This window comes from Chroicocephalus ridibundus, chromosome 19 (assembly GCF_963924245.1).
Source record: "Chroicocephalus ridibundus chromosome 19, bChrRid1.1, whole genome shotgun sequence".
Taxonomy (NCBI): Eukaryota; Metazoa; Chordata; class Aves; order Charadriiformes; family Laridae; genus Chroicocephalus; species Chroicocephalus ridibundus.
In genome coordinates this window covers 855,872-874,784 of record NC_086302.1, presented here as the reverse complement: position 1 = coordinate 874,784, position 18,913 = coordinate 855,872, and the positions used below count along the sequence as shown (strand labels likewise).

General features: G+C 57.8%; 2 protein-coding genes across 2 annotated transcripts; one reads left to right on the top strand and one right to left on the bottom strand.

The window, feature by feature from the left end:
* Positions 1-963: 963 nt before the first annotated feature.
* BMP8A (bone morphogenetic protein 8a) lies at positions 964-14,108 on the top strand. The gene is made up of 7 exons (XM_063356115.1): positions 964-1,403; positions 7,926-8,118; positions 8,655-8,803; positions 9,567-9,761; positions 10,565-10,644; positions 11,016-11,126; positions 12,504-14,108. Exons 1-7 carry the CDS (start codon positions 974-976, stop codon positions 12,651-12,653), a joined length of 1,308 nt encoding a protein of 435 aa, XP_063212185.1. The 5' UTR covers positions 964-973; the 3' UTR covers positions 12,654-14,108.
* Positions 14,109-14,896: 788 nt separating this feature from the next.
* Positions 14,897-18,808, bottom strand: PPIE (peptidylprolyl isomerase E). The gene is made up of 10 exons (XM_063355761.1): positions 18,749-18,808; positions 18,577-18,675; positions 18,366-18,409; positions 17,624-17,650; positions 17,342-17,423; positions 16,626-16,726; positions 16,375-16,498; positions 16,105-16,290; positions 15,358-15,500; positions 14,897-15,271 (listed from the first exon to the last, which is right to left on the bottom strand). Exons 1-10 carry the CDS (start codon positions 18,777-18,779, stop codon positions 15,203-15,205), a joined length of 906 nt encoding a protein of 301 aa, XP_063211831.1. The 5' UTR covers positions 18,780-18,808; the 3' UTR covers positions 14,897-15,202.
* Positions 18,809-18,913: the final 105 nt, after the last annotated feature.

Genomic DNA, 18,913 nt, shown 5'->3' with positions numbered 1-18,913 from the left:
GTTCGTCCCGTGCGGGGAGGCAACGCCTGCGCCAGCCCTGGGGTGTCTGCACCCGGTTTTCTTTGCAGAAGGGAGCAGGGAACCACCAACCTCAAAATTAAAAGGCCCGAGTGGGTGGGTGGGTGCTGGCGAGGGTGCACAGTGGTGGGTGCCTCGCCTCGCGCACACGGCGAGGGAGCCAACCGATGAGGGTACCTGCTGGAGTGGGTGTTTGCCAGTGAGAGAGGCTGGTGAGGTGTGTGCCCGTGGCACTGGGTGTTGGTGAGGTGGGTGCTCAGTGAGGTCGGTGTCCACGAGGGTGGGTGTCCGTGCGGGTGGGTACACCGGGTGAGGAGCTGTTGGTTTGCCCATGGGGATGGTGCTGCTGAAGCGGGTTCCTGTAGGGGTGGATGCAGAGTTTGGGTGCCCGTGGGGGTGAGTATCTGTAGGGTTGGACGCCCATGGGGTTGGGTGTCAGTGAGGGTGGGTGCCCGTGGGTTTGGTTGCCCCCAAGGGTGAGCATCCATAGGGGCGGGTGTCAATGGGGTTGGATGCTCATGGGTTTGAGCGTCAGTAGGGGTGAGCGCCCATGGGTCTGGGTGCCCATGAGGGTGAGCATCTCTAGGGATGAGTGCCCCCCTTGGGTTTGGTTGCCCACAAGGGTGAGCATCCACGGGGTGGGTGCCCATGGATGTGTCAACGGGAGCGGATGCCCGTCGGTTTGAGCATCAACAGGGGCTGGGTGCCCATGGATTCGGTTGCCCACGAGGGTGAGCATCCCTAGTGATGGCTGCCCACGGGTTCTCATGCCCAGCGATGCACCCCGTGCCCCGGGGCCGCCGGGCGGGGAGGGCCGGGGCGTCCCGGAGCCGCGGCCGGGGCGGTGCCGCCGGCGGGACCGTCCCTTTCCCTCGCCCCGCCGGGACCGGGACCGTGCCCGGGGCCGTGCCGCGCCGCAGCGGGCGGGGGGGGGGTCCCGGGCGGCGGCGGTGCCATGGGGCCGGGTGGCGGGGCGGCGGCGGGCCGGGGTCCGCTGGGGGCCCTGGCGCTGCTGTGGGCGGCGGCGGTGCTGTGCCAGCTGGGCAGCGGCAGCGTCCTCCGCCGCCGCCTCCACGCCGCCGGCTTCCTCCAGCGGCGGCTGAGCGGCGGCGAGCGGCGGGACGTGCAGCGGGAGATCCTGGCCGTGCTGGGGCTGCCCGGCCGGCCCCGGCCGCGGACCCCCGCCGCCGCCCGCGCCCCCGCCGCCGCCGCGCCGCTCTTCATGCTCGACCTCTACCACGCCGTGGCCGGCGAGGAGGAGGCGGAGGAGGAGGAGGAGGAGGCGGCGGTGTCGCGGCCGGTGCTCACCGGGCTCAGCACCCAGAGCCCCCCGCCCGGCAGCGTCGTCAGCCGCGCCGACACCGTCGTCAGCCTCGTCAACGTGGGTGAGCGCCGCACCGGGGGCACCGGGGGAACCGGGTCGCGCCGGGAGGACCGGAGCCCACGGGGGCACCGGGGCGTGCGGGCAGGATCTTGGCGGTGACCGGGGCGCACCGGAGGGACCGGAGCCTGCGGGGGGACCGGGGGAAACGAGCAGGATCCAGACGGCTTGGGCAGGACCGGGAGGACCAGAGGAGTTCGGGGCAGGACCGGGGGGACCGGGACAGGACCGGGAGGACCAGAGGAGTTCGGGGCAGGACCGGGGGGACCGCAGCGGACCGGGGCGCACGGGCAGGACCGGGGGCGGAGGCGGCGGCCGAGCCCCGCGCAAGGCAGCGCGTCTCCCCGGCGCGCTCGGGGCCGCCGCCCGCAGCTCTCGGGAGGCACCGGGGGGCAGCGCACGGCGGGACGGGGCGCACGGGGCGGCGGCGGCCGCGCTGCCGGGGCCGGGAGCGGCACCGAACCCGGGCTGCGGGACCGAGCCCCAGCCAAACCTCGTCCCTGGCTGCAGGCAGGGGACCGCAGCTGTTGCACCGACGGCTCCGAGCATCCCTCGGTCCCGGGGTGCTTCCTCGTGTGCCCCTGCTCGGAAAAGCCTCTTGTGCACAGAGCTGAGCTGAACTGCGGCAGGAGGGCGTCTGTGAGGGACACAGTGGCCATGGGGCTGCACCCTGGGTGCTGGGAGAGAGTCTCTGTGGTCCCCGGCCAGCACAAAACCCAGCTCTGCTTTAAAAAGTGGCGACGGAGAGGGGGAAAATCATGTAGTGAGGGCGGTCTGGGAGTAAGCTGGGCCAACTCGCTGAGCTTGTCCGCAGGTTGCAATGAACTGGGCTGCGTCCCCTGGGCGCTATCTATCTCCATCATAACACAGCGGAGGGAGGCTGGAAACCACCATGGCATGAGGCAAGCTCGTCCTGCTCCAGGGGGCCGCGTTGCCCACCCCGCACTCCCATTTCGGTGGGCACACACGAGCGAGCGGGGCAGGCAGGCAGGCCAGCAGCTCTCGTGCCAGCAGCAGGGTGGACCAAATTACCCGCGGTGGGACACTGAATCACGGTTCAAAATAAAATCCTCAAGGTTGCTAATTATTGCTGGAATCCCGTCCAGCTGGTTACTGAGCTATGCCCGGCTCCAGCCACCGTCCCATTTCCAGGCAGTTGCGTGAGCGTCAGTGAAAGCAGAGCTATTTCCAGCCAGCATCAGCGGGGCCGCGAGCACTTGGGGTGCAAGGGGTCCCCCTGCAAGGGCAGGCACTGGGGTGTCCTGAACCCAGCAGGTTGAGCAGACCAGGCATTCGGATACTGAGCTTTTCCCTGCTGCTGCTCATCGTTTTAAGGGGTGTTAAGGGTCCCCCACAGCCAGCGCTCTGAGCACGGGGAGAAACCCTCCCTGGGGAGCCCAGGCAGGGAGGGGACCTGCACCCTCAGGAGGAGGTAAGGGTGGGGAAGGGCTGTGGAGACGTCTGCCAAATCCTCTCCATCCATTCTTACATCCCCTGTACCACCTGCGGATGCAAAGAGGCCAAGGAGCTCCCTGGGACAGACCCTGCTGCACCCAGCGGCGGTCAGGGGGTGCCCATGGGAGCAGGCACCCAGCACCCAGCCCTCGGGGCTCAGGGGCTCAGCATCCCAAGGAAGCCAGGACCAAGGGAGGTGACACTGGGACACCAAATCCCAGCTCGTCAACACTCAAGACCACACAAGTACCAAAAAGTGCTTTAAAATGGCCAGGTTTGATGACAGCCAGGGTGGGGTGTTTGCGGGGGGGACTGGGGAGCCGTGCGGGAGGTGTCGGTGCTGGCACAGGGGTGCTGGCACCACTCCCCTTCCCGGTGCTCCTGGAGCAGCCAGGAGAGTTGGGGAACAGAATTCCAGCCTTCAATTTGAATGGCTTTGATTTCTGCGGCTGCGTCAGCCCCTTCATGTTAATTAAATAAATTTTTGTGGGAGAAGGCTAGCTTTCATTTGCATGCATAATTTCCTGCACAATTACCCTGATGGGGCATGCAAATGGGGTAAGTCGGTGCTCTATTGGGCACTTGGACCTCTTTGCTCCCAGCCACCCCGTGGAGCCCTGTGTGAGCCAGGCCGGAGCGCGGCTCCCAACGGCACACCTTTTTTCCTGGGAAGGGGAAACGACAAACCTCCCCGGCATGCAAACACGTCCCGGTCTGGGCGGGCACCCTCCCTGCTGGCCTGGGCAAGCGGCAGGACCAGGGCCAGTGAGGGCCCCCAGGCGATGGGTGGCCACCACCAGGCACCTTCATTTGGGTTTGGTGATGACGGATCCACCCATCCCATCCTGCTTGCTGCCTCTCAGCGTGAAGATAAAGCTCTCCATATAAACCTGACCCCTGCTATTTCTGTGTGCTAACTGAAGCAGTCAGGTGGGTTGTATTTTTAAGCCTGGGGTAAGGATGGGCTTGGAGGTTTCTTCTCGGCCGGGGCTGAGCCACCAGCCGTGAGTCACGGTTACGTGCAGGGTATAATCAGGGAGCAGAGACGTTTGTAACGGGAAGGCGAGGAGGAGGCTCGCGGTGCTGCCCAAGCCCCCCACGACCACACGTCAGCACCACAACACACACGTCCTCCCCTTCCCTCCCGGCGCTCGCCACTGCCCGGGGATGTGGCCGGGCTCCCCCCACGGCTGTTTCGGATGAAGCAGTTGGGGCATCTTCCCGGCAAACCCTGACTTCACCATATTTGCTTCTTGGGGAGCAGTGGGGGACAAAGGCAGGGCGGCACTCGCTGCGGTGCCCCGGGCGCTGCGAGGGGACGTCAGCGTGGGGTGGGAGCTCAGGGCACCCTCTTTGATTTATCTGGGGAGTTGGGGCATGCTGCTCCGCTCCCCGCGTGGGCAGAGCATGGCCCGCTGCCCGCCTCGGTGCCCAAGTGGGTGCTCACCTGCACCCCCACATAGATACCACCCAAATCCAACTGCTGGCAGCAGGGTGAGGATTTTCCCACTCCTGACTTCATTTCAGAGCCCGTTGTGTCTCCTCTGGGCATCCGTGGGGACTCAGCAGCACAGGACAAGCTCATGCTGACGTGTTGGTGCTCTGTATGCACCTGCCGTGTCTGTTTTAAATGGGAAAAGCTTTGCAAATAAAATCCCCTGGGGCCTACGGGCGACACCGTGCTCAGCTGGCTGTTTGTAGGGCTGGGGGAGCCGGGGGGGGTGCAAGTGGGGGCCAAGGCTGCCTCACCTCCAGGCTTGGGGCACCCGGTACCAAACCCTGTGTCCGGCAGCTCCCAGTGTTCGTCTCAGGAGGATGGAGGATGCGCTCACGAGATGAAGCAGGAGCCTGGTAGAGAGACTCAACTGCAGCTTGGGGTAACTCTTGAATCTCCCCCGGCTTCGGAAAGCCTCTGGAGCTTATTTTCTCATGCTTGCAAGTGAAGGACAGCATCTTCCTCGCATCTCCTTTAAACCTATTTTAGGATTCAGAGCACTTGATGTGGTTGAATATCCTGGCATTTCCTTTTAATTTAGTGTCTGAAATGATCATGGGGACCATTGGGAGCAGCCAGGACCAGTAATTACAACTGATGCACAGTTTATAGAAACAGAGAAAGTTTACAACAAAAAAGTGCAGCTAAAATTAACCTGGGGAGCAGGAGGAAGGGCAGGCAGTCCCTGTCGCCCCACCGCTGGGAAGAGCGCAGGACCACGCAGGGGCTGGGAGTCAGCGGGGCTGATCATCCCCTGCTGGGGCGTGCATGGCCGCACGGCCATTTATATATGTATATAATAATTTTTTTTGTAATTTTTTTGGGGGTGGTGGGAGTACACCGCTTAGTTGCGGCATTCAGCTTTGGAGAAAGATGCAGCAGCTTTTAGGGGCGAGACGGTAAATGCCAAAGGAGGGGGGGCAAGGAGAGCAAAGAGCTTGGGTTGGGTTTTTTTAGTGTGTCTCATCCACAATCCGGATAATCCGCCCACAGATAATTGAGGGTTGGCGGTGCGGCTGACTCAACCCGCCTCCGATCAATAGCAGGTTCCCAGGCGCGACGGGCTCTGGGGAGGGCCCATTGCTCACACCCCCCCCCCCCCCCCCCCCCCAGCAGCATTTTAGCACCCGCTTTCCTGCCCGGGCAAAGGGCGCTGGCTGCTTTTGGGATGCAGCACACGTTCCCCCACTGCAGGGCTGTAATTTTGCAGTCATTTATCATTTTGCCAGAAATCAGGGCGATATTAAACCCCACTTGACCTGCTGATCATCAGCCCGGGTTGCTGTTTGCTAAACGCCGTGCAGCCGGTCCCATCCCCGTCGCCCTCCTCTGCGGCACGGGAGAGGATGCTTCGCCCTCGGTCCTGCCCTTCCAAGGGAGTTCCCTCTTCTGCTCCACAGAAAACAGGGATTCCTCCCAGTGCCTCATCCCAAATACTGGGCAGCTTGCTGTTAAGTCCAGCTCATTTGGTTCATCAAGGTACACAGCTAATTGCGGTCCCCTTTAGCATTTCTCATCCCTGGCCAGGGCTTCCCTCCTCGCTCACCCACTCTGCCTTCACCCCCGCTCTCCTCCATCCCCTCTGCAGCGCGCGGATGTGAAGGTTTCATAACAAAGTGCTTCTTTAGCAAAGGTTTTCACCCTTCCCTGGGGCATAAAATCACCCCGGGGGCTTTTCCTGTGTCGCTGGATCCCTGTGACCTCCTTGGCTCAGCCACAAAACTCCCCTTGCCCTTCCCTGGACCAAGGTCCACCCGAGCGGTACCGCAGCATCGCTTTGTCGGAGACACTTGGCCCGTGAAGATCCCGGTGGTTTCTGAGCCGGAATTCGATCTGGCTGGGCCTCGTCTGACACCAGGGAGCAAAGGGCTGACCCGAGAGGTACCTGAGTGACCGAAAACACCCAAGGGGACACCACTTTGTACCTGGGTGTCCCCTGGACCGCCCGTGGAACCTGCCGCTGGGGGTTTATCCGTGAAAAAAAAAAAAAAAAGGAGGGGAATCCAATCGATTCTGTGATTCTGCGATTCCTCTGGTTGTGTTTTGGGGGGATTTAAGGATTTTCCAAGATCCGTGAGGCAACGATGGCCTCAGCAGCGTCTTTAATGGGCCGAGAGCGTTAAACCACCAGCGATGGGTCAGCGGAAGAAATAAAAAAGCAGAAAAGGGCCGGGGAGCCCCTCGAGGGGATGCAGCGCGGTCGGGGGGATGGTGTCCCCCCCCGAGGGGTGCGCGGGCTGGATCCGGCTCCTCGCAGCATCCTCCCGCCCGCAGCTGGCCACCGGCCGGGCAGCAGGAAGCGTTCTCCGCATCCGCCCCAGGCTTTTTTTGTAACATAACTTGTGGTGAGCCCAGTAGCTGGAGGGAATGTGGGTTTTTTAAAAAAAAAAAAGAAAAAAAAGAAAAAAGAAAGAAAAAAACCCCAAACAACCCATGGATGCATAAACTAAAATCTCAGTGTTCGGGTTGGAGAGATGCTCCACGCTGCTCCCCCCGCATTAACGGGGACAGCAACTTTATGGTACACTAAATTTTGAATTCCTTCCCCCCCCCACCCCGGCATCAGTTAAAAACTGCATTTATAACATGCATTATTTGTTTGTTTTATTTTTAAAAGTAAGCACTGGGTCAGATTTGTTACGTTCCTTTTGTGCCTGAAGCTGGAGGAGCTTTAATCACTTTAATTATATTCAGTCATGGCAGCCTGGAATATTTTAAAAGAACAATATAATTACATATTAGAGAAACTGTGTGGGGCTGCATCACCGTAAAGAAAGACGGCAGTTTTTGCTTTATGGACTTAATAAAAAAAAAAAAAACATCAGATTTTTTCTTTCCCAACATGCACTAGATCTCTGCAGAAAGTAGGTATTTTCAGTAAAAAGTGAGGTTTTATTTTCAACAGAGAAGTGACCAGGCAACTTTCCCACTCCCGTAGGCTGAAAATCTTTGTATTTCAGCAGCCCAAAGCCTGAGGGGGGGAGGGGACCTGCGGCACCCAGCGACGTCCCCAGCAAGCCCCGGGCTGTCCAGATTTTGTCCCCTGAGCACCTGCAGCAAGAAAAGCTGCAAAAACCCCAAATCCTGCTCACGACGGTCCCTCTGACCCCCAAAACTTGTTTGTTTGGGTGGGGTTTTCACCTTTGGAGGAGAGCGAAGGGCTGCAGCCCCTAAACTGCAGCACGAGGGGCAGCTTCTCTGTGCGCCCGCCATAGCCAAGCCTTCGTGCTTTATATTTTATTTTTTTTTAAATTAATAATAAAGAAAGAGGACTGGGAGGCTGGTGGGTTTACAGCAAAATAAAGTCGGGGAGGGGGGGCCTTGTGCAAAACTAGGAGGGAGATGCATCAAGATTAAAACTCTCGGGAGAGGAGAGATGGGAATTTGCAGCAGCAGCTGCCAAGAGCTCAGTGGGCCCAGAGCCAGCGAGGTTTGTCCCCAAATTGGGGACAAATGGGGTTGGTGGGACTCGCGGGGGGGGGGCTGCAGGCTTTGATCAGCCCGTCGGGGTGGCCAGGGGTGCGGCAAAGGCCACCACAGCCCGGCACAGCCCTGCCTGACCCCTTGGCTCCACAGTCGAGCAGGACCGGGACATCTTCTCCCCGAAGCCGTACTGGAAGGAGTTCAGATTCGACCTGACCCAGGTGCCCACGGGCGAGTCGGTGACGGCTGCCGAGTTTCGCATCTACAAGGCGCGGGGAGTTACCCGCCACGCCAACACCACCCTCCACGTTAGCATCTACGAGATCGCCGCTGAGCACTCCAACAGGTGACAGGGACAGGGATGGAGACACGGATGGGAATGGGGATGAGGATGGAGACAGGGAGGGGGATGAGGATGGGGATGGGAATGAAGATTGTGGGGATGAGGATGGAGGCGGGGTGGGGATGAAGATGGCGGGGATGGGGATGGGGATGGGGATGATGGGGATGTGAATGAATATGGTGGGGACGGGGATGAGATGAAGATGGGGATGGGGCTCCCCGCAAGCCCCAGCGCTTTCCCTTCCCACCACCATGCAAATGCCGAGGAAGCAGCATCACTGCGGCCAGCTGTTCCCACACTTTCCCACCGGGCAATGGCACACCCCGGCTTTTCGGCCGGGCTGGGAGGATGCTTTTCCCAGGATGCCACCATCATGTGCGGCACAGCCAGAGGCACTGGGAGCTGCCATCCTGACCCTGCCGTGCCGGGACCTGTATGGACACAGGCACCGAGGAGTCATTTCGATGAGTTATTGCTGGTGCTGGTGTCCTTTGGGTACTATTACTCACCGGCTCGGACTTTTTCCCCCATTTCCACAGGGAGTCTGACCTGTTCCTGCTGGATGTCCAGGACCTGCGTGCTGGGACCGAGGGCTGGCTTGTGTTTGACGTGACGGCCGCCAGCAACCACTGGTTAGTGGATCGGAAATACAACCTGGGGCTGCGACTCTACGTGGAGACGGATGATGGTAAGCCTGTCCAGCCTACCTGCAGTCTTTGGGGCCAAATGCCCAGGAACTGGAGCCCTCTCATCTCCCCTCTTGGTGCCATGGTGGCCAGCTGGGGGGGGTAAGTTGTCTTGCTGCAATTTTAAATTTCCAGCCGTGATGGAGAACAGAAGACACCAGAAGTCACCAGGGTTTGCAGGCAAGCCCTGCTGGCAAAGCCTCCCCAAGGCATTAATGCTAATGGTGTTCCTGGTGTGGGCTGTAATAACCCCATTAGCACTTAATGAACTCCTTACCTGGAGGGATCCTGGCGTATGTGCTGGAGTATTAACCCTTTTCTCACCAAGGAGCCAAATCTGCTCCAAAGGTGCCATTTGCAGCTGCGTGGGCACACAAAGAGCATCTCCACTCCTATGGGGGGGTGGGGTGGGGGGAGAAATCGCAGCCATTAATGCCCCATCCATCCCATTCCCTCCCAGCACACCAAGCTCTCCTCCCCAGTGGCAAGCGGTAAAATTGGTGTCATTTGGTTTTAATCCTTGAATTCCTCTATGTGACCATCGTGTGGTGGTGACCATGCAGGATGAGCCCATACCGCCTCTGTGAGCTGCCTGTCATACACCCACCAGGGGTTCAGCAGCAGACCGGGACCCCCGGGGGGGAGTCCAGCCATTTGGGATGTTGAAATCACAGCTCTCCACTGTAAATTTCCTGTATTTTTTTTTCTCCTTGCTTTAACCAAATGAGTTGATTCTGAGAACAAACCGTGGTCCCATCCCCGCAGGGCACAGTGTCGACCCGGGCTCGGCAGGGCTGCTGGGGCGCCGGGGACCCCGCTCCAAGCAGCCCTTCATGGTGACATTTTTCCGGGCGAGCCCCAGCCCCACGCGCGTTACGCGGGCAGCCAAGCCCCCGAGGAGGAGACAGCCCAAGAAGACGAACGACCTCCCTCACCCAAACAAGCTGCCAGGAATTTTTGGTAAGAGCTTTGGAGGCCAAGAAGCCGTTCCAAAACATCGGGCTCTGCTGCTGCCATGATCAGGGGACCTTCTGCTAGTACTTTGGCTTGCAAGGAATCCCAGTTTTGGCCCAGAAATGCATCCCCAGGGGAAGCAGAGCTCTGGGTTTTTAGGATTAGGGTCATTTGCAGTTTAAGAGGTGCAGCAGGTTTGGGGTGGCACCCTCGAGGTGATGGTGTTTTGTGGGGTTTTCAGGATACACAAATACTGCACTTTTTGCATCATTGCCCTTGCCTTTGCAGCCGCCCTGGGAGCGTGTCACAGGCCCAGGAAGCTGCTCAGGCAGGAGGGGAATGAGAAGCCCCAGCTCTTCCAAACCCATTTAGCTCAAGAAACCCGCAAAGCAAACTCTTCCTGGGATTTCATAGAATCACAGAAGGGTTCGGGTTGGCAGGGACATTAAAGCTCGTCTAGTTCCAACCTCAGCCCTGGGCAGGGACACCTCCCACCAGGCCAGGTTGCCCAAAGCCCCGTCCAGCCTGGCCTTGAACATCTCCAGGGATGGAGGTGGATTCCAGGGATGATTTAGCCCTTCCCAGGCTGAATCCCCTCATCCCGATGTTGGAACACTAAATTTCAGTCTAGTTTGAAGCTTCTTTTCCCTTTGTGCAACCTTGGAGGCTCCTCTTCTCCCATTCCCTTGGCTTAACTCCACCCATTTGGGCTGTTCAATCCCACCCGCGAGCGGGGCTGGCTGTGGTGGGAGCGGGGGTCAGGGTGCCGGCACCACAGCACTGACCCTGCCTGTCCCCTTGTCCCACAGATGATGTCCATGCCGCGGATGGGCGGCAGGTCTGCCGGCGCCACGAGCTCTACGTCAGCTTTCAGGACCTCGGCTGGCTGGTACTTGTCTACGGGGAGAAGTAAATGAAAAAAAAAACAAACCAAACCCCACCGTCCCCCCTTGGGCTCCCTCCCAGCCTGGCTTCCCCTGCCCATAAATTGATGGTGGGAGCGGTGCGGGGCAGCCGGGAGCTGCTGCAGCCCCATGCCGGGAGCTGGGAAGGCAAACATGAACTGCCGCAACCCCAGACCCCACCACTGACCCCGAACAACTCATGGCTCAAGCTGAAAAATCAAAATCAACCCTTGCTGCTGGCACAGCTGCCCGGGGAGGAGCCGGCTGGGATGTTTTTGCAGGTGGGGAATGTCTGAAGGGCACAGGAAAGGTGAAACCCACGGGGTAAACCTCTTTTTTTCTTTTTTTTCGGCAGGACTGGGTGATCGCCCCGCAGGGTTACTCAGCCTACTACTGTGAGGGGGAGTGCGCCTTCCCCCTGGACTCCTGCATGAACGCCACCAACCACGCCATCCTGCAGTCCCTGGTCAGTGGTGGCCCCGGGGGGACACACTGGTGGCCCCGTGGGAGCGGTGGGAGCCCATCGTGTCCCGATGGAGAGCTGGATTTGGGGCTGAGGGTGTTTAGGTCGGAGGGTGCAGTTTAGCTCCAGCTGCCTATAAAGCATCGGTGGGTGCGTGCCCATCAGGTCCCTGTGTCAGCTGTGGGGAAGGACGTCATGTCACCCGCGCGTCCTCCTCGCCAGCCCCGCGCCAGGGTTTGGTCCAAGGCCCCACTGAGCTCTGCTGCGGCTCAGCGCCCAAACGTTGGGCTCAGCATATTCCAAGCAGGAAGGCTTTAATGCCTCAGTTTGAGTTGGGGTTTTTTTTTCGGTTTGGTTTTTTTTTTTTCCCCCCAAACCCACCCCGCATCCCAGTCGGTGCTTTAATTTCTGGAATTTCCTGCCCTGTGAGTGTTTGATTTCCCAATGGCAGAGTCACACCAGCTCTGGTGTTCGCAGTTAATTACAGGGAGCGCCAAGTCCTCGGCCGAGCCTTTGAAGGTGTCGCCTGGCGGGGTTTAATTTTTGCATTAATGAAGCTGCCAGAGGCCCCGTCCGGGGCTGGGCACGATCCTGGCAGTGGCAGGGAGGGGGGTCCCCTTCCCCCCCACCACCCCTAAACCCAACGCTTTTCCCGAAATGGAGCCCTTTGGGCAGGATGTGAATCACCTGGCGCCCGGATCTGGCCCTTCTGGGAAGCGCCGGAGCAAAGGTGGCCGGGGAGCAGTGCCAGCCCTGGCCGGTGCTGCAAATAGCAGGGTTTGACAGCAAAAACACCGGACTTCCGAACTGGGAGAGCTCGGCTGCCCCTGCAATAAATTAATCGCACATGTTGGATAAAGCAGCAAGGGCTGCGTGTGCCCAGCAGCCTGGGAGCCTCCCAGTTCACGCCACATGGCGAATTACTGGGATAACGCCTGTCCTGTGATGAACAAGAAGGAGAGTTGTGTTGAGAAAGCTGTTGTGTACTTAAGATTCTAGTGCAATACGTTAAATTTGGGGTGGCGCTGAGCCCTGAAGGAGAATCTCAATTGCAACAGCACCCAGCACCCCCCACCCCAGCTGGGCTGAGACCCGCGCTGCCCTGATTTATTTTTTTTAGCTATTTGCCTATTCACAGGGAGAAAAGAGCCCAGAAATCCCAAACTAATGAAGGGGCTGCCCGGCCCGCACAATGCCACCCCGATCCAATATAAACTGCAGCAAGGACTGCCCAGAGTTTAGAATAAATATTTTTGCAAAAAGCTGGAAATAATCTCCCCATTCACCCAGGCTTTTTTTTCAGCTAAGAGCTGGTTTGATGCTTTTTCTTCTGCCCGGAGCCACGTTGGCCGGCACTCACGGGCTCCATCCATCCCCCAGGTCCACCTGATGAAGCCCGAGGCCGTGCCCAAGGCGTGCTGTGCCCCCACGAAGCTCAGTGCCACCTCCGTCCTCTACTACGACAGCAACAACAACGTCATCCTCAAGAAGCACCGCAACATGGTGGTGAAATCGTGCGGCTGCCACTGACCACCGGGCCCCATCCGAATCCCCATCCCGGAATGTCCCATTCCCATCCCCGCCGGAGAAATGTGACGCTGGGTTTCTGCTGCGTGCATGGAAGAGGGCTCCATCTCAGCAAAGCCCATTAACTATGATAAATAATAAATCCCTCCCACCCCTTCCTAGAAGTGGATGTAAATAATATAAAAACCTTTATTCTGTTACTACACTTAATGAGACACAGTCATATCTATACATACATATATATAAATATATATATATATAGGAACGAGAGGATTTGTGGCTGGCTATGGGTCCGTCTGTTGGTGGCTGACGTGTTTTCCCCCCTGTGCTGGTGGCCCACGGGCTGCTGCAGGCCCTGGCGTTGGCAGGGGCCGTTTGGGCTGAAGGGTAATTAGGACACGGGAGGCAACATCCAAATCGTTCTGGGATTGAGCTGCTTCTAGCCATGTATGCCTAACTAACCCACCTCTACCCCGTGCTTTTAATTCCCTTAATGAAAACACCATCAGCCAATTAAGTAGCTGGCTGACTAACCTGCTCCTGTTTACTTAAAGTTCACGAAACTCAGCCAGTTGGAAAAAAAAATGGTAAATCCATATTGAGCTATGAAGCTATGACACTGTTATAAAATAAATGCCTAGTTTGGAAAGTAAACATAGTTTCTCTTGCTGTTTGTTTTTTAATAAATGTCACGGCACAGCAGCGCTCTGTTCGGCAGCCGGGATTTCGCAAGGAAAAAAATACTTGGGATTGGCTAAAATTGTACCTATTTGCTTGAAAACGAGCCCTGCCAAACCGTTGTGATGTGAGTTTTAGGTCAGGCTGCGTCTCACCCGTGGATGCTTCCCGTGGGCTCACAACGGGGCTGCGGCCACAGTGGCCCCGGCAGCTTCCCTGTACTACTTGCACAATTAACTTATTTATTTGCTATGATTTTGAAAGGAAAGGGCCCGGCCTGTTTCTCAGCTCGGGTACCCGGGGAGCCTTGCATCACTAAGCAAATAATGAACCTGGCTTAGCCAAATGCAAAGGAAAAAAGTCCCAATAAACCCACCAAAGTAACAAAGGTCTGCTCCCTGCCGATGCCTGGCTTCATGAGAAAAGTTCTCACTTCTTTGGAAATTCCAGCTAATTCCACATAAAATCCAGCTCAGGATGCGATCGTGGCTCCCTGCGTTGTGCTGCCTTTGCAGAATGCCCAGGGCTTCCACTGGCTCCCTCACTGAGCAAGGGATGAAGGGGTCTGCAAGGAAGGACCGTCTTCTGAAATTTGAGCTTTAAACAACAAACAGGAGGGAGCAAGGAAGGGCAACTCTGGGTTGGTTTGTCTGTTTGTCAGGTATCACGTCCGAGTGCCCCTGTCTCACCTTCTCCCGGCTGTAAGGCAACGCACAACGCCCAAACAGTGTGGAAAACCATCAAGCGAGTAAGAGCAACCCAGAAACCGAAAATCCCCGATTGCACAAGCCCTAGAAACCACCCCCTAAACCCCAGCCCCGCGCAGCTGACCCTCGACTCTGCCCTGGCAGCCCCATCCCTCCTGCCGATGCCTGCCCAAGCTCAAAGCCACACATCCCTTCCTCCCCCCAAACACACATTCCCAGACGTGCCCAGCGCCATCGTTTCACAGGAAACTCCGTATCAAGCACTTTCCAACAACATGGTTACCTTCACAGTGCACGACCAGACCTACCCACTGCTGGAAACGGTAAATATAGGCAGCTACACCGCTCTGCAAACCCGAGTCTGGAAATGAAACCCCTTCCTACAGCCTCATCACTTCTTTTAATTATTCTATCATAGGTTGGAAGGAACCCTTAGATCATCAAGTCCAACCACTATCATCCAAAGGGTTTCTTCATTTTCTGGTGCTTCTTGTCTAGCTACATCTAGCTTCTTCTCTAGCTTCTTGTTCTCCCACTTCCACATCCCTCTCGGATGCAGATGGGGTCGGACCAGGCTGGCTCTCCGCAGGACGGCCACCAACCAGGGACCTGCCTCCCTCTGCTGATGGGAAAAGACACTACAGAGCTAGGAACAGGCCAAAACACCTCCACCAGATCCTGCTGCTGGAAAAGCAGGAGAGATTCGGCTCTGCTCTTCCCGCCCCGGCACGGGTAGCTTCCCCCGGAGCCAGGATTTAGGTACCGTATTTGAGAATACAAGGGCAAATGCAAAAACATGCATCTTTGCTCAAAGACCATCCTCACACGGGGAGAATTCAGCAGCCGGAGGTATGTCCTCAGTATTTTTAAAACTAGGTTTTATTTTTACCAAATATAAAGTCTTTCCTGAACACAGCAGCGGAAGGGCCTGGCCCGGCTCGGGGCAGCCCAGGATGGCGCAGGCCGAGGAGCGACTTATCCTGGGGCAGGCAGGAGCCCTGCAGCGCTGCCCCCAGGCACGCTCACGCCAAGCTTCGCAGGGCAATTTCCACAGAAGCCGGGGGAGCGGGATGCTGTCGGGGGGTCGTGGGGCCGTCCCACCCCAGTCGCATCCCTACCCCCTCCTGGCCGGGCTCCCCCCCCGCCAGCCCCCTCCAAGAGCCGAGCTCACGGGCACTCCCCGCAGTCCGAGATAATCACCTTCTGCTTCGGTTTCCCGTCTTTGGTGCCCTGAGCCTTTGGGAAAAGAGCAGTAAGAATTAAAAGCACAAAAATCTAAGGGCAGAACGGAGGCAGGCTCTACCCCGACCACCGGCACCTACCTCGATCTGCCGCACCACGTCCATGCCCTCCGTCACCTCACCAAACACCACATGCTTCCCGTCCAGCCAGTCTGTTTTGTCGCAAGTGATGAAGAACTGGGAGCCGTTGGTGTTTGGCCCGGAGTTTGCCATCGATAACAGCCCTGTGACCAAAAAGTGTTGTTATGGATGGGGAGCAAGGGACGAGCTGCAGCACGTGAGCTGCTACTTCAACACAAACCACTCCCATGCGCTGCAAAACGCTGCGGGTTTTACGAGAGCCACTGAATATTAAGCTTCACAGAAACTGGAGAAAACCAATTACACTGAGAAAGAAACACTTGAAAGCATGAAAGATGCAAAGTGGTGGAGATTGCTCGTATCTATTCTTAGTTGCAGTAATAGAAAAGCCGTTTGTATGGAGATAAACCTGCTTGCTTCTTGCTGCTTTTCATAGTCACATTGTGACTTTCCTCCTTTAAAATGAAACAGGACAGCAGCTTTGAAATGCTTTCTCCATTCTGTAATACTGGAAATTAACGGTGCATGGATGGAGAGAGAACGGTGCATTTCTGCTTGCTGAATACTGGTGAGACGCAACGGTCTGACCATGGAAGATTATGCCGCGGCAGAAGTGTTTGGCCAACACGGATTATAATTCAGGGCTGCTATTATCAACACGGTTTTGGTCAAAACAGACCAAGCGTGGCCCCCAGATGATGCTGAGCCGTTTTGCTCTCCAGCCCCTGCCCAGGGAGACGGCTCTACCTGGCCCGGTGTGTTTGAGAATGAAGTTTTCATCATCGAACTTCTTCCCATAGATGGATTTGCCTCCAGTGCCATTGTGGTTGGTGAAGTCGCCGGCCTGGCACATGAACTGGGGGATGATGCGGTGGAAGCTGCTCCCTTTGAAGCCAAAGCCCTTCTCGTGGGTGCAGAGGCAGCGGAAATTCTCTGTTTGGGGACAAGGGGCAGGAGAAGTGAGAGCTGCATTGCAGCTGGAAGCCACCGCACTGGGGAGGCCGGTCCTCTCCTCACCTACGGTCATGGGCACCACATCTGAGCGCAGGAGGATCTGCAGCCGCCCCGCAGGCTTGTTTCCGATCTTGATGTCCATGTAAACCTGAGGGTTGGCCCGGGATTTCTTGGCAGGAGGCTCACCCTGGGCAGGAAGAGAAAAAAAAGCAAGTTGAGATGACATTGCTCTGCTCTGCCTCCAGAGATGGCTGGCCTCACGCTCTCAGCCTTAGGGACAGCAGGGACAGGGTGGCTCTGGTTGTTCTTCCTACCTCCTGCACCTCTGGTTTGGGGGCCTCTGCTCCTGCCTCCTCTGTGTTCTCCTCCAGAGTCTTCCCTGAAAACTTCTTCAGCCAGTCATCATCCGACCAGACTGTGATGGCCAAAGAAAGGGTCAGAGCACAGGAACCGAACCGAAGGGCCATATACGAGCACACAGGCAGCCGCATGGGCCAGGACGCAGCACAGCGCTGGCAGCAGGATCACACCCGAGACACGGGAGCACCTGGCTGGCAGCAGCCTGCCCCAGGGGACACCGCGTGCAGGGAAACATGGGACAAAGTCATCTCCTCTTCCTCCCAGAGCTGCCACACATCACTGGGCGAGCTCACAGCCCGCGCGCTGCAACTACCCTCACGGAGGGCAATTGCTTGGCATGGCCTTGGCCCCACTGACTTTTACAGACGTGGCCAGATGTGTGGGTAATTTTGCCTGGCGCGTGTGTGTGTTCGTGCCGTGCCCTCTGTCAGAAGGCATGAAGACAGTTAGAAGTGCAGCCAAGAGTGTTTCCATCCGAGGACGTGGGGAATATTTTTGGTTATTTGGTTATTAACTTATTTGATTATTAGGTTGCTGCTCAGATCCCCAAGATCCCAAACAGGAGGCAGAGCAGAGATCTCTGCCTCGGGGTCTGGGATAGCAGAAAGGCTGATGAGAGGAGCTCTGATCGTCCCCCTGGGACACTCTCCCCTCCCAGGCACCAACTCACCAGGCCTGGATGAGCCTTCTTTAATTCGCATTGGTTTGGCCAAGTTGACACGGATTGTCCTGCCAAAGAGCTCAGACTCATTCTGCAGAGAGAAAAAGTACAACAAAGCCCACCAAAAGGTAAAAAAAAAAAAAAAAATCACTGAGACCCCCCCAAATCCTGGTGGAGGTCAGAGGAAAACAGAGCTTGATTCCTCTGTGGGGCCCACGGCACACAGGACCCCGCGCCGTGCCACTGGGAAGGCAGCAAAGCCCAGCAGGGGAGTGGGAAGAGCGTCCATACCATGTTGTCAATAGCTGCCGCCGCATCCTGCCAAAAAGGCAAAGAAAATAATTATTTTCATGTCTTCTCTCTCTATCTTTAAAAGCCAGGCTCAGCATATACACGCCCCAGCATCTCCTTGCAAAAGAAGACTGCCAAAGGACTGTTTTCCTAAACATCATCTACCCCAGGGCTGTAAAAACTGATGGACCTTGTGAGAGCTGCATCCAAACCAGGATCTGGGGCTCGTCTTCCCGTAATCAACCCAGTAAACTCATTATACGTACGATGCTTTATCACTTACATAAAATATTTGGGAGATCTCATGTATGAAGCCCAGGACAGATTATAAGACAGCAAATATAAGCCAGCCTGTGCTGCCCATGAAGCCAAAAAACGCCCCCAGAGCTGCTGAGCCAGAGGGTCAGCACGGGGACACTTTGGGCCAGCAGCTAACGGGCAGCTGGCAAGAGGACGGGACCAGGCTCTGCTCAGTGGGGGCCAGTGACAAGGTAAGGGGCAACGGGCACAAGCTGAAACATGTGAAGTTCCATCCAAACACGGGGAAAAACTTCTTTGCTGTGAGGGTGGCAGAGCCCTGGCACAGGCTGCCCAAGAGGTGTGGAGTCTCCTCTGGAGACATCCCAACCCCGCCTGGACGCCATCCCTGTGCGACCTGCTCTGGGTGACCCTGCTCTGGCAGGGGCTTGGACTGGATGACCCCCCGAGGTCCCTTCCGACCCCCGCAGTCCGTGATTCTCACCTCCGCCAGCTCAAATTCAACGAAGGCGAAGCCCCGGTGCTTTTCTGCAGACAGAGAGAAGCAAGCGGTCAGCGGCAGCACAGACACACCGGTCCCGCGGCCACCCAGCAGCGGCTGGGGCCCGTGTGTCGCCCCCCGGGGACACCTCGCTGCCCCCTTCACCGCTCCGCAGCGGGGGGATGCGCCCGACCCGCCGCCCCGGGCCACGCACCCGTCTCGTAGTCCAGCGGGATCTGGATGTCGGTGATGTCGCCGAAGGGGATGAAGGCGGCGTGCAGCACCTTCTCGTCCACCTCCTCGGCCAGCCCCCCTGCGGGGCACACAGCCGTCAGCGCCCGCCGGACCCCAGCCCCGCTCGGGGCGGCCCCGGCCCCGCCACTCACCCACGTACAGCACCCGCTTGGTGGCCGCCATCTTCCCTCCGCCCCGGAACCGCCCCGCGGCCCCGGCCCAGCCCCTTCCGCCGGGAGGGGCCGCGGCGAGCGGGCGGCGAGCGCCCTCCGGCGGCAGCGGGCGGGCAGCGCGGCGGGGACCCCTCCAGGCCCTTC

Bases quoted from the DNA above. Each gene is read 5' to 3' on its own strand.
- BMP8A (XM_063356115.1), top strand. From the start codon at position 974: ATGGGGCCGGGTGGCGGGGCGGCGGCGGGCCGGGGTCCGCTGGGGGCC. The intron at 8,119-8,654 runs GTGACAGGGACA...CCATTTCCACAG, and splicing joins GCCGCTGAGCACTCCAACAG to GGAGTCTGACCTGTTCCTGC. The intron at 8,804-9,566 runs GTAAGCCTGTCC...CCATCCCCGCAG, and splicing joins CTACGTGGAGACGGATGATG to GGCACAGTGTCGACCCGGGC.
- PPIE (XM_063355761.1), bottom strand. From the start codon at position 18,779: ATGGCGGCCACCAAGCGGGTGCTGTACGTGG. The intron at 15,501-16,104 runs GTAGAGCCGTCT...TTTTGGTCACAG, and splicing joins TCTCAAACACACCGGGCCAG to GGCTGTTATCGATGGCAAAC. The intron at 15,272-15,357 runs GTAGGTGCCGGT...CTTTTCCCAAAG, and splicing joins ACGTGGTGCGGCAGATCGAG to GCTCAGGGCACCAAAGACGG.